Raw genomic sequence first — 18,763 nt, 5'->3', positions numbered from 1 at the left:
AAAAAAATTAATTTTTAATAAAAAATAATAAAAATTTTAGAAAACATAATTTTCATTGTGTTTCTGTACCCAAATCAATGCTAGTTGATGGTTGATTTGGTGGTAAAGATGAAAATTATTATGGATGTTTATTTTTTTTGTAAGAATAATTTATTTTAATTTTATAAATTTGAATAATCCTTAAAGAAGCTAATGTTTTCATGTACAAAAAAAAAATCACAATTCAAAATGTTTAGCCATTGCATTTAAAGGGTTTATTTGATAGCATGGTTGGTTGTGGTTGTTTTTTAAAATGTTTTTTAATTAAAAAATATTTTAAAATAATATTTTTTTATTTTAAAAAAAATTATTTTTGATATCAATTCATCAAAATAATAAAAAAATATTACAAAAATATTAATTTCAAATAAAAAATAAAAAATTTAAATTTTTTTAAAAATGCTTTTAAAATATATAAACAAACAAATCTTGTGAATAAACTAAAGTGTAAAGTGTAAAGTATTCACTACTAAAATTATACGAGTTATGGTAATTCTCCCTTCTAATTATAAGGGCAAATTGGTAAGAAAATTAAAAGGCAAACATATAATATCTTAGTAGTTTTCTTTATGAAAATTAAAGCTAGTAAATGAAATTAAAATATAGAATATAAATTAAAATTAATTATATAAACAAAAGCTTTTATAATTTGATTATTTTTTTATTTTGCCTTCTTATTTAAAAAATTAAAATTCATATTTTTATTCAATAAATTTTTTTAATTTATTGAAATGACTAAATTATCCTCCTATATAATATATAAAAAAATCATAAATAACACATCCCGCACTCTCTTCTTCCTCATGTCATGAGTTCTCTCCTTCCTTCTCTTCCTACATATATATATCTTGTTTCAACTCTAAATGAATTCAATTGAAGCTTATAAAGAACCTCTAAATTGAAGAAATTAACTTTACTAGACTGTAATTTTCATCATACCTTTGCTAGATCAATTGCCTCTAGAGCGAGATGATGTTGAAGACACTCGTGGCAATCAATTACCTCGTTCCAGACAGAGGCGGCGCCTCTTCTACATGCGGTGCAACCCTGTTCTATACCCGTTGAGTGTGGTTAGGTTTTTTTAATGATCTTTCAAATTTGTAATGGGTGTTTTTATCTTGTTGGTTTAATAGAAAATTATCAATTATCTAAGTGAAGAGAGGTAGGGTTTTTTTTTTGAAATATATTAAAATAATATATATAATTTTTTAAAATTTGTTCATATTAGTATATTAAAATAATCCATATATATATATACATACATGTATTTATTTAAATTTAAAAATAAAGAAGTCCAAAACTTTTCATTGCGTGCATGATATAGAATTTTTTTAAGAGATGTGTTTGATTTTGAGACATCATAAATAATTGTTACCATCGTTATTGTTCTATTATATTTCATGAAAGTTTGTTATTAGTAAATGGATGCCATTCACTGGAGGCATAATTTTTTTTTCTTTCAAATATATAATTTGAAAAAATAATCTCCGAAAATTTAATTTTTTTATATATACAAAAAATGTTGATATTAATATATTAAAAAAATTTAAAATAATTAATTTAAAATAAAAACATATTTTTTTAAAATATTTTTAAAACATTCTATTTGTTATGAGAAAACATTTCCTCACACTTGAAGATGCAGTCCCATGGTATTTTACACAATTTTAGTTTTTATTTTAGTTTTTTTTTTAAATATTTTTGATTTGTTAAATATTAAATTTATATTTTTAATAATTTTTCAAGATTTTAATATGTTAATAAAAAAATATTTTAATATCATTTAAAATAAAAAAATCATTTTTAAACAATATTCTGCGAACATTAACGGCCCTATTCGCAGATGTAGAAACTAAACTCACTCAGTAAAGAGGATAACATATACTTGTCGATGTCCCCGACAGAATCCTCACGTGCCTTCTACTTGACGTGGCACATATCAATTGGTTTTCCTTACGTCCTCCTCCCTTAGTCTCCCAATCACCACCACCACCACCACCAACACCAACACCAACACCAACACCACTGTCAAATTATTGAAATATAGAAAAGAAAGAGAATCGAAATTTTAATCTTAGAAAACAATGGTAGAGGAAAGCAGTAGTAGGATTCCTACAGATGATTCGACGGCAAGTTCGGATACATCATCATCACAATCCAGGCAAAGGTAACCCATAACTGTTGCTTCAAAAACCTTAAATTAAAAAAATTAATTAACAGAAAAAACCTAAATTCTCAACAATCGTTTTTGCTTGGTTATTGATTATGATGTGTCCAGGGTTTATTTCATTATCATAGTTGCTCTAAAGGTTTTTTTTTTCCTTTTTTTTTTGTTCTGTTTAGTCTGGGTTGCAACTGGAGTGAAGATTGGTAAAATTTATGGATTTTTAGGGGCTGTTCCAGTTATGATTTTTTTGGGAAAAGAACCAAATGGGGTTAATTGAAGAAAAAGAATAAGCTGCATTATGGTTGAAAAAAGAAAGCCTTTTTCTTTTTCGTTTTCTTTTTATAGGAATGAAGGGAAATGATGGAGTATTGTAGATTAGATCGTGGTGAAGTTGTTTGGATTTACAAGTATTCACTTAACAGAGCCATTAATGGGGTCTTTAGAAAGTTGTGTTGAGAAAGCTATTATTGTGACTGTGTTATTTCCTTGGCTGATTTTTGTTTATTGATATATGAAAAAACTCATGGTTGGTGGCTGTGATGAACTCATCTTGTAGCATATGTTGCAGGAGAAAGAGAAAGTGGGATCAGCCTGCGGAGTCACTGGTTTCAGCTGGAGTTCCAGTATCTGATGCTGTACAATTAGGCAATGTGGGTTCTCTTGTTGGGATCTCGTTACCAGGGGCTGCTTCTGTTTCTGGTGCGCTTTTAACAAATCCACAAATTGCTATTGTTCCGCCTATGTTTCTGGCGCCTTCGATGCCACAAAATACTGCTGCTGTGGTCCCAAAACTAAATCAAGTGAGATACTTTATTGTTATCTTGTTTATGACACTGTTTATGAGGGTTATAACCAATAAGTAATGCTGTTATTGAATTTGTTAGTAAATGTTGTTTAGTTAACTTTTTTATATTATCTCATTAAAAATTTTAATTAATTTTGTTGTGCTTCTTTTTATTTAAGTATATGGTCACACATTCTCAATTTATGTATGTGCTTGTGTGTGTGTTTTCTCTTTTAAAATACTTTTCTTGTGTTCAGCCTAAGGTTCAGGATGAGTTAATAATAGCACGAGAGATAGTTATAAATGATGCAGAGTCCTCTGTTCGCTACAAGCTTACAAAGCGGCAGACACAGGAAGAAGTAAGTCTTTCTTACTTGGGTGAAAGATGTTGATTTTTTTTTTTCATTAATGGTCAAGATTATAATTTCTCTGTGCCATCAAGAATTGATAAGAGTTTTCCCTTACTTTTCAGATTCAGAAATTCACTGGTGCTGTGGTGATAACTAGGTTCGTAGATCCTTGTAGTTGTTTGAGGGATTTGTAGAAGGCCTTTCTTTCTGTTTTTTTTATGAGCATGCTTAACTTCCTTTATAGGGGCAAGTATCGTCCACCAAATGCACCACCAGATGGTGAAAAGCCATTATATCTTCACATATCTGCGGCTGCTCATGTAAGTATAATATAGTATTCATAGGCATACACAGTCAGTAATTTGTTAGTTATCAGCTGGAGCTTTAGTTATGCTGGGTGATTACTTTTTTCTTGACCCTAGACTTCATGAATTGTCATATAGATCAGTGCCAAATTTACTACAGATAACAATTGAGATTATATTTCATCATGTTTATGGAAGATACGTTGCAGCTATTCTGGTTCAGTTTTATACTTGACCTCTTCTTCTGCTAGTGCTATGAGCTTAAACATTTATTCGTTCTGACTATATTTTTCTTTATAAGATGAATGTAAAAGTGGATCACTATTTATTTTCAGAAATCCAAGGCTGGTTTTACATATCTAGCCCTGTGGCAAGTGGATAACTTAAATTTTATAGGCTAAAGTTTTGAAAAGATTGTATTAGGATCTCTGAAGGACAGGACACCTTCGAATGCTCTTTGTATCACAATTCCCATAATATATAATTTCTTAGTCTATGAAAATATTACTTAAACTGGATTTTGATTTCATGGAATAAAAGATGGATTATCTGTGCAGTTAAAAGATACTGCAGAACGGATTTTGGCAGTTGATCGGGCAGCAGCCATGGTTGATGAAATGCTGAAACAGGGTCAGAGCTCACAGCCTGCTTCTTCCATTACACAAATGCCTGCAGTTAATGGAGTAAAGGTATGGATTACTAGTACTGCTAGTTTATTAAGCTGTGAGCTTCACATAATTGTCATGGCATAGAAATGTCTTAACCAAATAAGTTGTCTGATCAGGCGCTAAGTGCGTGTGTGTTTTTGGGCTTTGACACAGACCCAACATTGAATATTGCTGCGCGAATTCGTGGACCAAATGTGAGTTTTTCTATTATTTGCTTGCCTTGTCATATGATGACTTGGATTTTGCAGGGTTACTTGTATGCTCTTTTCATATTCAGACTTTGATGCCTTTAGTATCAATTGCATTGTATCATTTGATGGGTTAATTCTTTGTACATATTTCATCTAGATTATAGTTTAGTACTAAATTGAGGTAAACTGGGTATACACGGTACTAAAATCTGTCTTGCCTTTCTCTCTTCTGGTTTAAGCCATGCCTTATTGTTTGACTCATTATTTTCATTTTTATTGTAAAAAATGAACATGAGGGATTCTAATGTTTGAAGCTTCTCTCACATCTCCATACCATTGGGAGAGCTTGTTTTGTGTTGGTGGTGTTTTGGTTTTGTACATGCAGGACCAGTACATAAGTCATATTATGAATGAAACAGGGGTTACAGTCATACTAAGAGGGCGTGGTTCTGGAAACTGTGAAAGCCAAAGTACTGGAGGTACTTTTTAAGTGCATGTATGATGTAATATAACCTTTGTGCAAGTAATTGTGTTATTAATTTGCATGTTGTGGCTTTCTCTTTCACTTTGTTACAGAGTCGCAGCAACCACTTCATTTATTTTTATCTGCTAGTAATCCAAAATGTCTTGAAGATGCAAAACGTTTATCTGAAAACCTTCTGGATACAATCAGTTTAGAGTGTGGTGCTTCCAGGTAATGAAGCTTGTATATCTATTGTATGTCTACACTGCTTCCCATGGGCTTCTATGTATTCTGCTTCTTCAAAATGAGACGTGTGGAATTTAATTCTGCTGCTTCATTTTGGAAGAATTATACACTCTTCTGGTTTGCAAAATTATACTCTTCAACTAGTTTGGGATTAAGGCTTTGTTATTGTTTTTGATACATTGCTCTGTTCAGCAAAATTTGTTTAGCTTTCATCAGATTGGAATTACATGTAGTCTGTAGATTGTAAAATGAAAAATTGCTGTCTCTCACCTCTATGTATTTTATTCATTTTCTGCCTTAGATCTCATCACTCTTTGCTCTTGTAATGATATTCAGTTTTTATTAACAGATGTGCTCATAAATTCTTCAGTCGACCTTTTATCCTGGTCTTATTATTTCATTTGAGGGCCAACTTCTTTCATCTTTCCAACTGTTGCAGGGCTTCGTCATGTAAAGTTTATAATGCTGTGCCACCACCGCAGACATTAACTGGAGCTCATACTGCTGGGATTGAGCACAAACTAAATACAAGTGCAGTCACTGGATTGATGCTACCAACAATGAGCCCTACTCCACTTATTCCAGCTTCTTTGGTTTCAGTTTCCGGGGTTGCTGCTGTCTGTTCCCAAGGGACTATATCACAGTCTGGAGCAATGTTGAGCTGTGGGCAACCCCAGCCAAGTGTGGCCAGCTATTCCCAGCCTTTTGTAATGGGAGGAACGAGCTATAGTGGATATGGTGGTATATATCCTCAAGCCACACCTTTGCAACAAGTTGCCCAAGTCCTTAGGCAGCCACCTTCTCCTGTCCCTTCCACAGTTTCTCCTGCAACGTCTATAGCAAATGCAGCACCAAATTCAGGAATGAACTCTATTGCAGAAAAGGAGAAACGACCTATGCAGAAGCGGAAGTTTCAGGAAATACCAGTTGGTTCAAAGGGTCCTGCAAAACTTCATCAGGTATCTATGCAATTTTTTCTTTAATCATGCTTGTCTTAATAATAATAATGATAATGTAATAAATTTTAAAAGGATAATGTGCCAGAAGGTGTTATATATATATATATATTTGTGCTTGTGTGTGTGTTATCAATTTTTTTCTGGAATATGACGAGCTTTATAAACTACTGCCTTGGAATGTAAATCTTGGAACGAATATTGTTTGCTCTGTGTTATATAAGCTTTTGTATGAGCACATGATAGTGAAGGGGATTTACCTGCACTATTTGTCTTATGTCTTCCTGGTGTTAAAATCCTTCAGAGTGGGACTACCATGTACTTTCTTTGAAAATTTAAGCATAAATAGTTATTAATTCCTTAAGGAAGCAGCAGGGGGGAATTGCGGCCTGCCAGTTCTGGTGTCAGTTGTATTGCATGGTGCTAGGGGTTTTATTTTTGGAAAGTTTTTGAGCATTTTGTCTCGTAGAAAACAAGTGGCAATTTGGTAACAAGATTTGAATATTCGATTGTTTCAAAAAGTAGTTTGTAATTTATTAATCTTAGCCCAACAGGTTCTTGGTATCTTGACTATAAGAGTATCGTTACTTTTTTTATTCTGTAGTGTTGGATGGTAGTTATTTATGATCATATAAGAGGAAAATTTTTTGGCTGGAGTTCAGTGGACTTAATGGTTAATTTAAATTCATGAATTGTCATATCTGCATATCTTATTTTTACTGGCCAGTCATTTGTCACATGGTTGAGAGATTGTCCTTTTATGAGGCCAGAAACTTTGAAGACAGTAGAATTTTTCTGTTTTTATTGACTTAGTATTTTGAAACCTGAATGTGAAAATGTATCAAGTTTTTGTTTGCAAGTTTCATGTCTTCTATATTGCTTTATTAGAAAGCATAATTTGCTGGATAATCTTTATTTGTGAGAACTTGCACTGCTCATTGTACCATTGAAGTGCCCTGGCCTCAAAGCAGCAAGAATTAAATTAACATGGGGAAAAAATAGAATTTGTAATTTTAGTGCTGATTACATACTGTCTGTTTCATAAAGCTAAGTACATTTTGCTTGTGTAGAGAGAAATAGGAAGTTGCAGTTTCTAGTTTCATGTGCACATGCTGCCAAGTCAGTCCAAAATGTTGGACCTTTTAACATTTGTGAAGGAGCACGTGAGACACTTACTAGTTGCTTGGTTCTGTCGTAACTGAGTAGCCCCTCATTTGTTACTAAGTTTGGCTTGCTGGATGTTGGGGCAAGGTTAAAGAATTCCCTCTATCACGGGGGTTATTTGTTTGAGTTATTATGTTCATAATCAACTCGCAGTTTTCTTGGTTTGCAATCTGATGATTTTTTTTAATCATTATCATTATTTAATGTAAGGCATGAAAAAAATTGACGATTGATTGGTTGTCAGTGGACTGATGTATGTGTCCTTGTTGGGTAACTTTTTTGTCCTAGTAAAGCATGAACTTCAGTATGGTTAAACACTTTATTGTTTTTAATTTTTTTCTTATGTTTCAATTCTGTACAATATTTTTGTATTTTAAGCTGACTTTACTGCTTGATATTCCAGGTATTTTCTCTGACCTTCTAAGAAGCTAACAGGCTGATACCAGACCTCTCTGTTAGGGCCATTGGTTTGTATGTTTCACAGGGGTTTCCAGTTTTGGAGGCACTCAGAAATGGACCAATTCAGAGCAATTATCAGAGTGATAAATTTTGTGATTGGTTACATGCTATACTTAGTCTTCTATAGTATGTCTCTTTTAGAACACTTGTTATATCTGATGCCTGGTATCGTACAGGGTGCGCCTCATGCATGCCTGCTGATTTTTCTTGGAGAAGACTTTCTAAAATCCAGCTTTATAAAATTGTCACCAGGATTCTGTGGTGGCAGAAAACTGTTCTTTCGAAGATAATTTACCAATTCAAGTTCCAAGGCTTGCCTTATCATCAAATAGAAATTGCATTAAATGCAGAAATGAATAAGTAAAAAAATGAGAAAGTAGGGGAAAAGTGCAGCCAATTCCCTATTCTTGTGTCATTCTCAAAATTGACCAGGTGTCAAATCTCTGTACCAGGAGAAACATTGGCTTTGGTGTTGGCTGGAATTACTTAAACAAGTACTATCAACCTCACTGAACACCCATATGTGTGTTTCATGCAATAGGAAATCATAGCCTCTGTAACACCATGCCTTCAGATATTTGCCCCATTCTCATTCTACACTTACCTCTATGGTGCATAAGGTTGACTTTTGCATTGTATATAATTGTGTTTTGAGATTCTACATGTTTTATCTCCATGTAATTGATATTGAGAAATTTGGCTTGCTTATTTCTTTTCTAACTCATTACAGGGATCAGAAGTGTCCAGGTCTGGTAAATCGCTGCAGGCAGATTTGGGTGTTAGAAATATCTCAACTATGCCAGCTCCAAAAAAGTTGGTCCACCCATCATCATCCAATGGAATGCCACCACCTCCTCCACGAGCCATGCCTCCTCCCCCACCTCCACCAAAGTTCACTTCATCAACTCCAGCTGCAAGACTGCAAGACAAGACCAATTTTTCGAATAAAACCATGTCTGATGCTGTTCCTGGTATGTTTAGAGTTTGTCAGCTGTCTTTTTTTTTAATTTTTTTCAGCCTGCATGTACGAAGGAACAAAAACTAACTTTAGATTCAGCCTATAAATAATCATTCATGTGTTCTTCATCAACCTAAATCAAAATATTAGTGGGAAAAAACTAGAAAGTTGAACTGTATGTTGCCTACTTTGGAGTTGAGATGATTTCTTACCTGGTTTCATTCACAGATCTGCCACTTCTATAACTTAACCTGTTTAGTTGTTTCAGATACTTTAGTCAAACTGATGGAATATGGCAAAGACGATGACGATCCTGAGGATGCCGGTGAAGAATCCCCAAATGGTAAATCCAGTGTCGGGGCAGTTCGAAAACCATTTTGGGCTTTATGACAGTACTTGTGCTGTGGATTATTGCCAATGAGCAGTGATCATTTCCAACATGTGCCAACTATGTGTTTGGAGATTCAAAACGTTGTATTGATTTAGTTAGTTGACATAAGTAACGGTAGGGATATAAAATGTTTTGGGGTGCGGGAATTGATTTTTGGCACGGTATTGGGAAGTTGTGAATCTCTTTGGCGTGGTTCTTTGCGGTTGGTGCTTTAGGGCAAGCAGGGATTTACGTCGTCATATTTTGGGTGTAGATGTACAGTAATAGCTTCTTGTTTGCAAGTCTATATTGTTATTTCAGTTCGGCTCATCCCTTTGTTGAAACAGTTGATGGAAATTAGCAGTGCCCTACAAAAGCATGGATGAGTTTGGCATTCATCTGACTGCTAAAATTTAACAAACAATAAGAAAAAAAAGAAAGCAAGAAGGATGTTTTTGCTTTGTGGCTTATTATGCCAAACTCAGTTGCCTTTTCATTTTGTTTACTCTTTGACGATAATTAAATTCATTGATATGTACCCACAACAGAGGAGCCGCTGCATTTAGGAGGTGAGAGGCGTGTGCAGCCCTCTCCGACCTCAAAAGGCCACTTGTTTTTATGTCGTCAGAATTGCTGAGGAATGGGAGACGGTGCATTTAGATGGAGGTGTCTCCTCCAAACAATTTTTCTTTTCCCTCTCTTCTACACTTCTTCCTCTCTGCTCACGCGATTTCTCTGCCTGGTGCCCTCTTTGTTTCAAAGAAAGTTAATTTTATTTCAAGCCCAATTTCAGTTCCTCTATTTCCGATCATTTGTTAAGCAAAAGATCGAAACTAATTTTTGAAAAATTGAGCGCCAACGCAACTTCAAAAAAAAAAAAAAAATCAGTTTCTTGGGAAGATGGCATTCACAAATGCAAGAAATATGGCCCTTGCAGAGTCATCTAACATCCAGAGGAACTCACGGCAGTCCATTCTAACTCAAGAACTATCCTCAGTTGAGTATAAAGAATCTATATCTGGAAGAAGATCTACTAGTACCATGTACATGTCTAGAATAGGGGACAACTTTTCTGTTCATGGGGACCACCAGATCTGGCTTTGCCAAAATTCAATAGCTGCAACATTGAAGCCTCAGCAAAACAGACAAAACTAACAGTTCCAAGCTCCTCAGAAATTTGTTCTGTGAGCCTTTTCTCACTAGCAAGGCACGCGACCAAATGTTATCTGTGTCTGGATCCATCTCTTGATCTTGGGTTTTAAGCACTGGAATTCCGATTTCAGCATATCTTCAATGCTCCGTTTCTCCATTTCAAGAATAGACAGACACTCATACAAGGCATCCCTCTTAACGCAAATATATGTCCGCGAACATTCAGAACCATGACCAGAAATGAAAATCAAATTTGCAATCTGTTTGAGCTGAGAAACTGTAAATGGTTGAACCAAATCAATGATGAATTCCTCTTGAATTTCTGGCAACGCCATATCTACACAGCGAATCCTATGACTCATCGCCGAGAGAGATTTCTGAGCCTGCATTGATGGAAATTGAAGAAACAAATATGTTCCGGGTCAAAGCATTGCCTATTCTCAACTAACATGTGCTTGAACAATTCCTCAAGCCTTTCCATTACCATTTGAAGAACATTGTGAGCTCTCCTTAACAGCTTCTTCTCCTCCGCCTATATTTAAGCACAAATTGTCCATCCTTTCAGTCAACTTTCAGGCTTCATCAGCAGCATTTAGCTTCATCAAGACGCGAGTCCTGGATGGTAGTTGCTCTGCCTCCCAACTCATAACCTTCTCCTGAATAACGTTTATCCATCCTTCAATCTCCCTGATTGCGCCATCTTCATTTTCACCAATTGTGGTTATGAAATCGAGAAATGGTGAAACTAAGGCTGCCTTTGTGATATACATATAAAAAAAATTACCATATTTTTCATGTACACGACTTCATAAAATGAGAATAAATGCCTCCATAAAATTCGGGGCTGTTACCCGATAGCTTTTCCACTTCATAATTCCAAACACAACCAATTCTTTGTTGCATCCCTTCACGGCTACCTTCTCCCCCGCAACAAACAAACCCCGAGAGTGACAGAGAGCCAAGTTAGCAAGTTGACACTCAAGATAATGAACACACAAAAAAATAATAATTTGTGGTAGTGCTATAGCCTTTGACGGTGTCATAAGAAGAAGTTACATTTGATGTGAAAACCAATTGCCACCGTGAGAAACAGGGAAGGAAAAAACAGTAGTTGTAATTTTATTTTTTTAATATATTGAAATAATAATTTTTTATTTTTAATATATAAAAATAACATGAAAAAAAATTGAAGTAATTTTTTTTTTAAAAAAAAAACATAAAAACAAACCAATTTATATGAAGATCGGTTGTTCGGCTTTCGGTGATTTCGTTGCTTGCAGCTTGATTTTTCTTGTAATATTTCTTCTTGTCCTTTCCATAATCCTACGCTTGGCTGGTAGAGATCCTTTAGCAATACAATCTTCCCTCTTAAGACTCCATTGCTCTTGAACTTGCAAGACATTTAATAGTTCTGCCAGGTTAATCTTGGATAAATCCTTTGTGTTTTGTAAAGTAGATATAAATGCTTCAAATCTTCCTGGCACATTTACAAAGATTTTTTCTACAATTCTAGAATTAATAAATTTTGTTGCCAAGTAACCTTATCTTGTTAACAATGCCAAGCAATTTGTCTAAGTACTCTTTGATTGTCTCAAACTCTTTAATCTTTTGCAGCTCAAATTCTCGTATTAAATTTAGCACCTGCATGCCTCATATCCTTTCATCTTCTGCATGTTCTTCCTTCATATAATCCAAACTTCTTTTGTTGTTTAGAGAGACATGATTCTCGTGAAAATGGTTGTGAAACAACATCAAACAGACTTGCTATCGCCTTTGACTTCCTGGTTTTTCTTTCCGTGTGACTTCTGCTCTGAGCCATGGTTGGATTATTTGGCAGGGAAGGAACTTCATAATCCTCTTTCATAGCTTTCCATAGATCTAAAGCTTCGTGGTATGTCTCCATTTTCACTATCCAAAACCAGTAGTTTTCTACATTGAAAACAGGAGGAGAAATTTGAGAGAAACTGGCTTCAACTTTCATTTCATGGATCCCATAGGAAGATAACTTCGATACCATATGAAGGTTTAAAGAAGAAGAGACGGAAGAAATTAAAACTGCAGAGGAGAGAATTCAAAAATGCAGCAGACAAGGGAAAATTGATTCTCTTTATTTGATTAACATCTTCAGAATTAAATACCTGAAAAAACAAACTTAAATGCAAATTAATAGATGAAATTCACGCTATGATCTGCAATATGTTGTTAACATACTAACAACTCCTAAAGACTAGCAAATTTATTTGCTGAAACAGATATCTGAAACTAATATAATAAAAAGACGACCTATAGCAGTACTGAAGCAATTTTTAACAATATCATCTCCTGTGGGGGTTATGCCATGATCTTAAGTTGGGATCCCTCGAAGAGTTGCAACAAGCGATTCTGTAAATAATCAGCACTGTACTTCATGTGCTCGTCGCTTACGTGATCAGTATGTCGTTCAACAAATTTCTGATATGCACGGATCACTTTGAGGGAAGTCGAATTTCGTAAATCTTCACGAAGCTGGTCATCAGGGATAGAACATGCTGTCTGAGCCCCGCAGACCTCTTCAAAAGCAAGATAAAAGCTCCGAAGCTTTTCCTCCACATGGGCTTTCGAGACAGCATACGAACTGGGATTCCCGTCATCCTTCAATAAAGAGAGGATTGGACTCCAAGTAACTCTCGTATAGTTCCTCACATGCTGTTGGAGTTCCCAGTCGTGCTCTTGAATCCACTCCTCTCCTAGTATAAACCGAAGTTCTGAACACATAACCTTTTGAGCCATGTAATGTATATTGTTCATCAAGAACATGTGCCCCAAAGAAGCATCTTTAAATAACTTGGCCTTGTTGTAGAGCTTGTATTCTAGAATACAAGAAAATGCTCGAAAGTGGAGAGCCATTGGGGATAGCTTGCATGTACCTCCACTTATGTGCTCTTCTTTAGTAGATGGACTCATCGAGGAGCCATTGTAGAATTGAATCATTCGACATAAAGTGCTGAGCAATCGGGGAAAAATCACATGTGCCTCCACTTATGTTCTCTTCTTCCACACCTGAACTCATGCAAGAGGGTGCTGACATGGGATGTTCTACACAATGGTCATTGAGGAGAAAATCAAGTGTCTCGTGGTAGCCTGTGAGAGCACTGATGTAATTCATGACATTTTTTGTGAGTGGGTGAATTCCTTCGGCTGCAGAAGGCTCTCTCATTGTGTATGTCATAATGGAATCCTCAAATTCATCAAGTGTTTTCCTTGCAGAATCAGCCAATCCCCTTAGAACCATATCACCGTTCACTATTACTTGAGAAATAGCTTCGTCAGAGTACAAAGAATCTAAATATGGGAGAAGACCTGCCAGGACCTCATACATGTCAAGTAAATGGAACAAGTTTCCTGGATTTTTGGGACCAGTAGATATGGCTTTGCCAAAATACGTCAATAGCTGAAGCACTACAGGCTCAGCAAATGAAACCAAATTAACAGTTCCAAGTTCCCCGAAAATCTGTTCAGAGAGCCATTTATCACTAGCAAGATAGACACGCATAAACATCTTCATAGTCTGAATCCTTCTCTTGATCTTCGATTTTAAGCTTACCTGCTCCAGTTTGAGCACATCTTCAGTTCTCAGTTTCTCCCTTTCAAGAATGCGGAGACATTCATCTAAAGCGCTCCTTTGAATGCTAATATATGCCAGAGAACATTCATCAGCATAACCAGAAATGGACATCACATTCGCAATACGTCTGAGCTCAGGGATAACATCGTATTGAACCAAATTAATGGTGAATTCCTCTGAATTTCTGTTAATGATTTTTCTTAGCTTCGAATCCCCAACTAGTTTATCCCCAAGAGAGATTTCTGAGACTTCATTGACGGCAATGGAAGCAGCAGGCACATGTTTTGGCTCAAAGGGTTGTCTATTTTTAGTAAGCATGTGCATGAACTCCTCCTGAAGCCTTCCCATTGAGATTTGAAGAAGATTTCGAGCCCTCTGAAGCATCTCCTTTTTTCTATCTTCAGTCACACACAAGATTTCCAGTTTTTTAGTCACCTGTCGGGCTTCGTCAGCGGCATTTAGATACTCAGTAGCTTCATCAAGACCCGAGTCCCAGATCATAGGCCAATATCTTTCCCAACACATAATCTTCCCCTGAATAACATTTAGCCTTTCTTCAATCTTGTTTATTTCATCAACCTCTTTTTCGCTGATTGCTATTGCAGTGGTTAATTGGGTATGAAGGTCTCCTAGAATCTCCTTCTCATCATCTGTAAGATTCTTTCTTGACCTTAATGCCATCATAATCTGTTTCGCCGCATCAATGATCACCATGTCACTGCCTCTCGTATATCTGAACTTCAAGATCACCAGCAATTACTATCTCAATGTTCAATAATAAGAATACTGGACCCAGAAGCTTCAATTACACCACTAAGATTACCTTCCCACCCAGATGAATTAGCTTCTAAACTCAGACTCACAGACTTTCATTCCGAAAACTGAGAACACTAATATTCCAAACCAAAATATAAATGCTTTGCTTGAGACATCATGAAAATACACGATGAAGGGTACTTTGAATGCTTTCGAAAAAGGCCCGCGAGTCGAGAACTGATTGAAGGAAAGAAAACGAATGTGATTGTATTATAAGCTTAAACTTCCAATATACTAGTTAGAATCACTACAATAGTAAGAACAAAGATTGAAACAAGCTAAAGACAATCAAATTAAGCAGAAATATGGAAGGCCAAGAATAAATAGTGAACAGATTTTGCAGGTCAAGAAACAAACAAACAAACAAACAAACATACATACATACATACATACAGATCCGAGTAGTATCCTAAGATACAAAGATCAAAAATTGACAAGTGTAATTCAAGCCCATCTACATCCTCATAGGGTAATTTAATATGAAATGTTCTGTTACGTATGAATTATGAAATGGTTTGGACTCGCACAAAAAGTCTCTATCCCCACAAACCCATTTATTTTGTTATTTATACTTTGGTGTCCATTAGTCTTGGCCTTTTAACCTTTCTGTATTCGGATGGATACTCCGTTTTGCCTTTAGATTTTGTGACTCGCACAGGCATAAAATATAATATAAACGCATATAATGTTTTTATCTACATGATTTCCCTAAAAACTACATTATATGACACAACATGTCATATTAAACTCTTTGTAATAGTTATTATAATGGAGTTATTGAGTTTTCTTCATGGAATTTAAATTTGTATACGAGATGTTTGTAATAGGTATGGGGATCCAAGAGTGGAAATGAGAGGAATTAAGAATTATTAAGATAGATATGAATAAAACTTGTCCTCTAGAGAAAATAATGGCTAACAGAGTCAAACCCAAGGCACTGACATGGATTCATTAATCCTGCCCTGAATAGTTCATCCTATCAGTGAGTAATGCCGAAGAGATTTTTCGATTACATATTGGGAACTAACAGAGATTGCAATTGGCTGGTTGTAGTTCTGTGGCTAAGCCAGCCTGTTCATAAATCAAAATACAAGCTTGTTGTGGTTTTATGATTAGGTTATCAAAATACAAATTTGAAGGGAGAAAAGGAGGAACAAGGTAACATGGAAATAATAGACAAGAAAGTTCCATTCTTTCTGTCATCTCCTGTGGGGGCTAACAAATCATCCTAATTTTGAGCCTTCAAAGAGATGCAATAAGCGATTTTGTAAATTGCTGTACTTAATGAGCTTACTGCTTATGTGATCGGCATGTAGTTCAACAAATTTCTTATATGCATGAATGACTTTGAGGGGAGCTGAATTGCGTAAATCTTCTCGAAGTTGAGTATCAGGGATAGAACATGTTGTTTGGGTCCTGCAAACCCCTTCAAAAGCAAGGTAAAAGCTTCGCAACCTTTTCCGGAGAAGAGCTTTCGAGACAAAATTTGACCCCTCGTCATTCAGTATGTTGTGGATTGGATTCCAAGTAATTCTCTCATAGTTCAACACAAGCTGTTGGAATTTCTTGGTGTGCTCTCGTATCCATTCCTCTCCAAGTATGAACTGAAGTTCTGAATTCTTCACCTTTTCAGCCACGTAATGCATGTTGTTCATCAAGAATATGTGCTGTAAAGAAGCATCTTTAAATGCCTTGGCCCTGTTGTAGAGCTCGTATTCTAAAATGGAAGCAACCACTCGAAAGTAGAGAGCCAGTGGGGAAATGTCGCATGTGCCTCCATTTATGCTCTCTCCCTCTGTAGCCGAACTTAGCAGGAAGCAATTGGATAGCCATTTTAGAAGTGAAGCATCCGATCCCAGTTGGAGAGAAATTGGGGAAAAGTTGGTTGTGTCTCCACTTATGCTCTCTTCTTGCATAGCTGAACTCATCGGGGAGCCAGTGTAAAGCCACTTTAGAATTGAGGCATTTGATCGAAAGGAGTGAGCGATTGGGGAAAAGTTGCATGTGCTTCCACTTATGTTCTCTTCTTCCAAATCTGAACTCTTGCAAGGGGATGCTAACATGGAATCTTCCCCATCATAGTCCTTGAGGAGAAAATTAAGGGTCTCGCTGTAGTCAGCGAGAGTACTGATGTACTTCATTACATATTTGGTGAGAGGATGAATTCCTTCAGATAGAATGTTCGCAAAAGAATCTCTCGTCATGTATGTAACAATGTAATTCTGAAACTCATGAAGTGTTCGCCTCACAGAGTCAGCCAATCCCCTTAGAACCTCATCACTGTTAACTCTAACTCGAGAAATATCCTTGTCGGAGTACAAAGAACCTACATTTGGATGAAGACTAGCCAGGACCTCGTATATGTCAAGATTATGGAACAGCTTTTCTGGATTTAGGGGATGAATAGATATGTTTTTCCCAAAATACTTCAATAGCAGCAAGATTAAATCCCCAGCCAAAGAAACCAAATTAACCGTTCTGAGTTCCCCAAAAATCTGTCCAGAGAGCCATTTCTCACTAGCAAGATAGACACGTACAAAGATCTTCATATTCTAAATCCACCTCTTTTTCTTCGATTTTATGCCGTCCAACTCTGATTTGAAGTTGTCCCACTTCGAGAGTAGCACATCTTCAATTCTCGGTTTCTCCTTTTCAAGATTGAAGAGATGCTCATTCCAGGCATCTTTTCGAAGGCTAGTATATGCCAGAGAACATTCATCATGCTCATTCCAGGCATCTTTTCGAAGGCTTAATATATGCCAAAGAACATTCATCACCAAAACCAGAAATGAACATCAAATTTGCAATTCGTCTGAGCTCAGAAATGGCATCATATTGAACCAAATCAATGATGAACTCCTCTGAATTTCTGTTAAAAATACATCTATCATCTGAGTTCTCAACCAAGTAATCCTCAGGAGAGATTTTTGAGACTGTATCGGCAGCGCTTAGGAAAACAGATGCATGGTTTTGCTCAAAGGGTTGTCTGTTTTCAACAAGCATGTGCTTGAACACCACCTCAAGCCTTTTCATTGCCAGTTGAAGAACTTTTTGAGCCCTCTGTAGCATCTTCTTTTTGCTGTCATCATTCCGACACAAAGTCTCCAGTCTTTCAGTCAGCTTTCGGACTTCACCAGCAGCATTCAGATACGCAGTAGCTTGATCAAGACTGGAGTCCCAGATAATAGGCCAATATCTTTCCCACCTCATAATCTTCTCCTGAATAACATTTAGCCTTCTTTCAATCTTGTTTTTTTCATCAGCCTTTTTCACTCCGATTGTGATTGTGGTAGATAATTGGGTATGGAGGTCTCCCAAAATCTCCCTCTCGTCATCTGTAAGATTCTTTCTTGATCTTAATGCCATCATAGTTTGCTTCGCCGCAGCAAAAAGGTTTCCTTCTCCTTCTAATTCTGGAATCGCCATGTCCGGGTCCCCCATAGATTACAAATCCAAGATCACCAACAATCACAACCTCGATAGTCAATAATCAGAATATTAAACCACAAATCCTGAATTTCAACTAAATCTCTAAGATTACCTTTCACGTTGCTTAAGCAGCCTCTAAACTCTCAGCTACAGACTTCGATTCCCAAAAATCACAACACTAAATGCTAGTTTGTTGGCTGGAAATTTAGAACATTACTGCGGTAATTTTTTGTATGGTTTGATTTTTATTAAAAAATAATTAAATTAATTATTTTTTTAAAAGATTGAAATTGAATTAAAATCAGTTCAAATTAATTGATTTTAATTCGGTTTAATTTTTTAGATAAAATTAATTCAAACTAGTTTGGCTTGATTTTAACTTATTTTTTTCTGATTTGACTTAATTTTTTCGATTTAGCTATATTTTAGCTTAGTTTTTAGGTTTGGCTCTGTTTTCTTCATATTTTTTTTATTAGAATTTAGTTTGATTTAGTTTTTTCAGTTTCATGTTTATAAAACCAAACTAAATTAAACCAGTTAATTTTTTTAAAATTTTAATTTTTTTTTTTTATGATTTGGTTTTTTCAATTATTTGTTATTTATTTTTCTCAATTTAATTAATTTTTTAATTTTTTTACTCAC

General features: G+C 35.6%; 4 protein-coding genes across 8 annotated transcripts; 1 reads left to right on the top strand and 3 right to left on the bottom strand.

The window, feature by feature from the left end:
- Positions 1-1,967: 1,967 nt before the first annotated feature.
- RIK (RS2-interacting KH protein) lies at positions 1,968-9,552 on the top strand. 5 transcript variants are annotated; one of them, XR_838939.1, is made up of 12 exons: positions 1,968-2,206; positions 2,763-3,006; positions 3,248-3,349; positions 3,463-3,497; positions 3,585-3,660; positions 4,203-4,334; positions 4,430-4,507; positions 4,890-4,983; positions 5,081-5,198; positions 5,653-6,172; positions 7,737-7,918; positions 8,523-8,722. XR_838939.1 is itself a non-coding variant. In XM_011001786.1 (12 exons), exons 1-12 carry the CDS (start codon positions 2,124-2,126, stop codon positions 9,138-9,140), a joined length of 1,845 nt encoding a protein of 614 aa, XP_011000088.1. In that variant the 5' UTR covers positions 1,978-2,123; the 3' UTR covers positions 9,141-9,552. The 5 variants fall into 5 exon arrangements, 4 of the variants coding, with proteins under 4 accessions (XP_011000090.1, XP_011000088.1, XP_011000087.1 ...); XM_011001786.1 differs by lacking the exon at positions 7,737-7,918 and adding an exon at positions 9,019-9,552 and having other exon boundaries at positions 1,978-2,206; positions 8,523-8,763; XM_011001785.1 differs by lacking the exon at positions 7,737-7,918 and adding an exon at positions 9,010-9,552 and having other exon boundaries at positions 1,978-2,206; positions 8,523-8,763.
- A 2,801-nt stretch (positions 9,553-12,353) lies between these two features.
- Positions 12,354-15,121, bottom strand: LOC105107748 (exocyst complex component EXO70B1-like). The gene is made up of 2 exons (XM_011001784.1): positions 13,291-15,121; positions 12,354-13,196 (listed from the first exon to the last, which is right to left on the bottom strand). The coding sequence occupies exons 1-2, from the start codon at positions 14,588-14,590 to the stop codon at positions 12,604-12,606; spliced, it is 1,893 nt and encodes a 630-aa protein (XP_011000086.1). The 5' UTR covers positions 14,591-15,121; the 3' UTR covers positions 12,354-12,603.
- Positions 15,122-15,772: 651 nt separating this feature from the next.
- Positions 15,773-17,247, bottom strand: LOC105107746 (exocyst complex component EXO70B1-like). Its single transcript, XM_011001781.1, has one exon. It carries the CDS (start codon positions 17,239-17,241, stop codon positions 15,916-15,918), a length of 1,326 nt encoding a protein of 441 aa, XP_011000083.1. The 5' UTR covers positions 17,242-17,247; the 3' UTR covers positions 15,773-15,915.
- LOC105107747 (uncharacterized) lies at positions 15,773-18,167 on the bottom strand. The gene is made up of 2 exons (XM_011001783.1): positions 17,442-18,167; positions 15,773-17,386 (listed from the first exon to the last, which is right to left on the bottom strand). Exons 1-2 carry the CDS (start codon positions 18,131-18,133, stop codon positions 17,245-17,247), a joined length of 834 nt encoding a protein of 277 aa, XP_011000085.1. The 5' UTR covers positions 18,134-18,167; the 3' UTR covers positions 15,773-17,244.
- Between the last annotated feature and the right edge of the window lie 596 nt (positions 18,168-18,763).

This window comes from Populus euphratica, unplaced genomic scaffold, assembly GCF_000495115.2.
Source record: "Populus euphratica unplaced genomic scaffold, PopEup_1.0 scaffold169.1, whole genome shotgun sequence".
Classification (NCBI taxonomy): domain Eukaryota; kingdom Viridiplantae; phylum Streptophyta; class Magnoliopsida; order Malpighiales; family Salicaceae; genus Populus; species Populus euphratica.
This window is presented reverse-complemented; position numbering and strand designations above follow the sequence as displayed.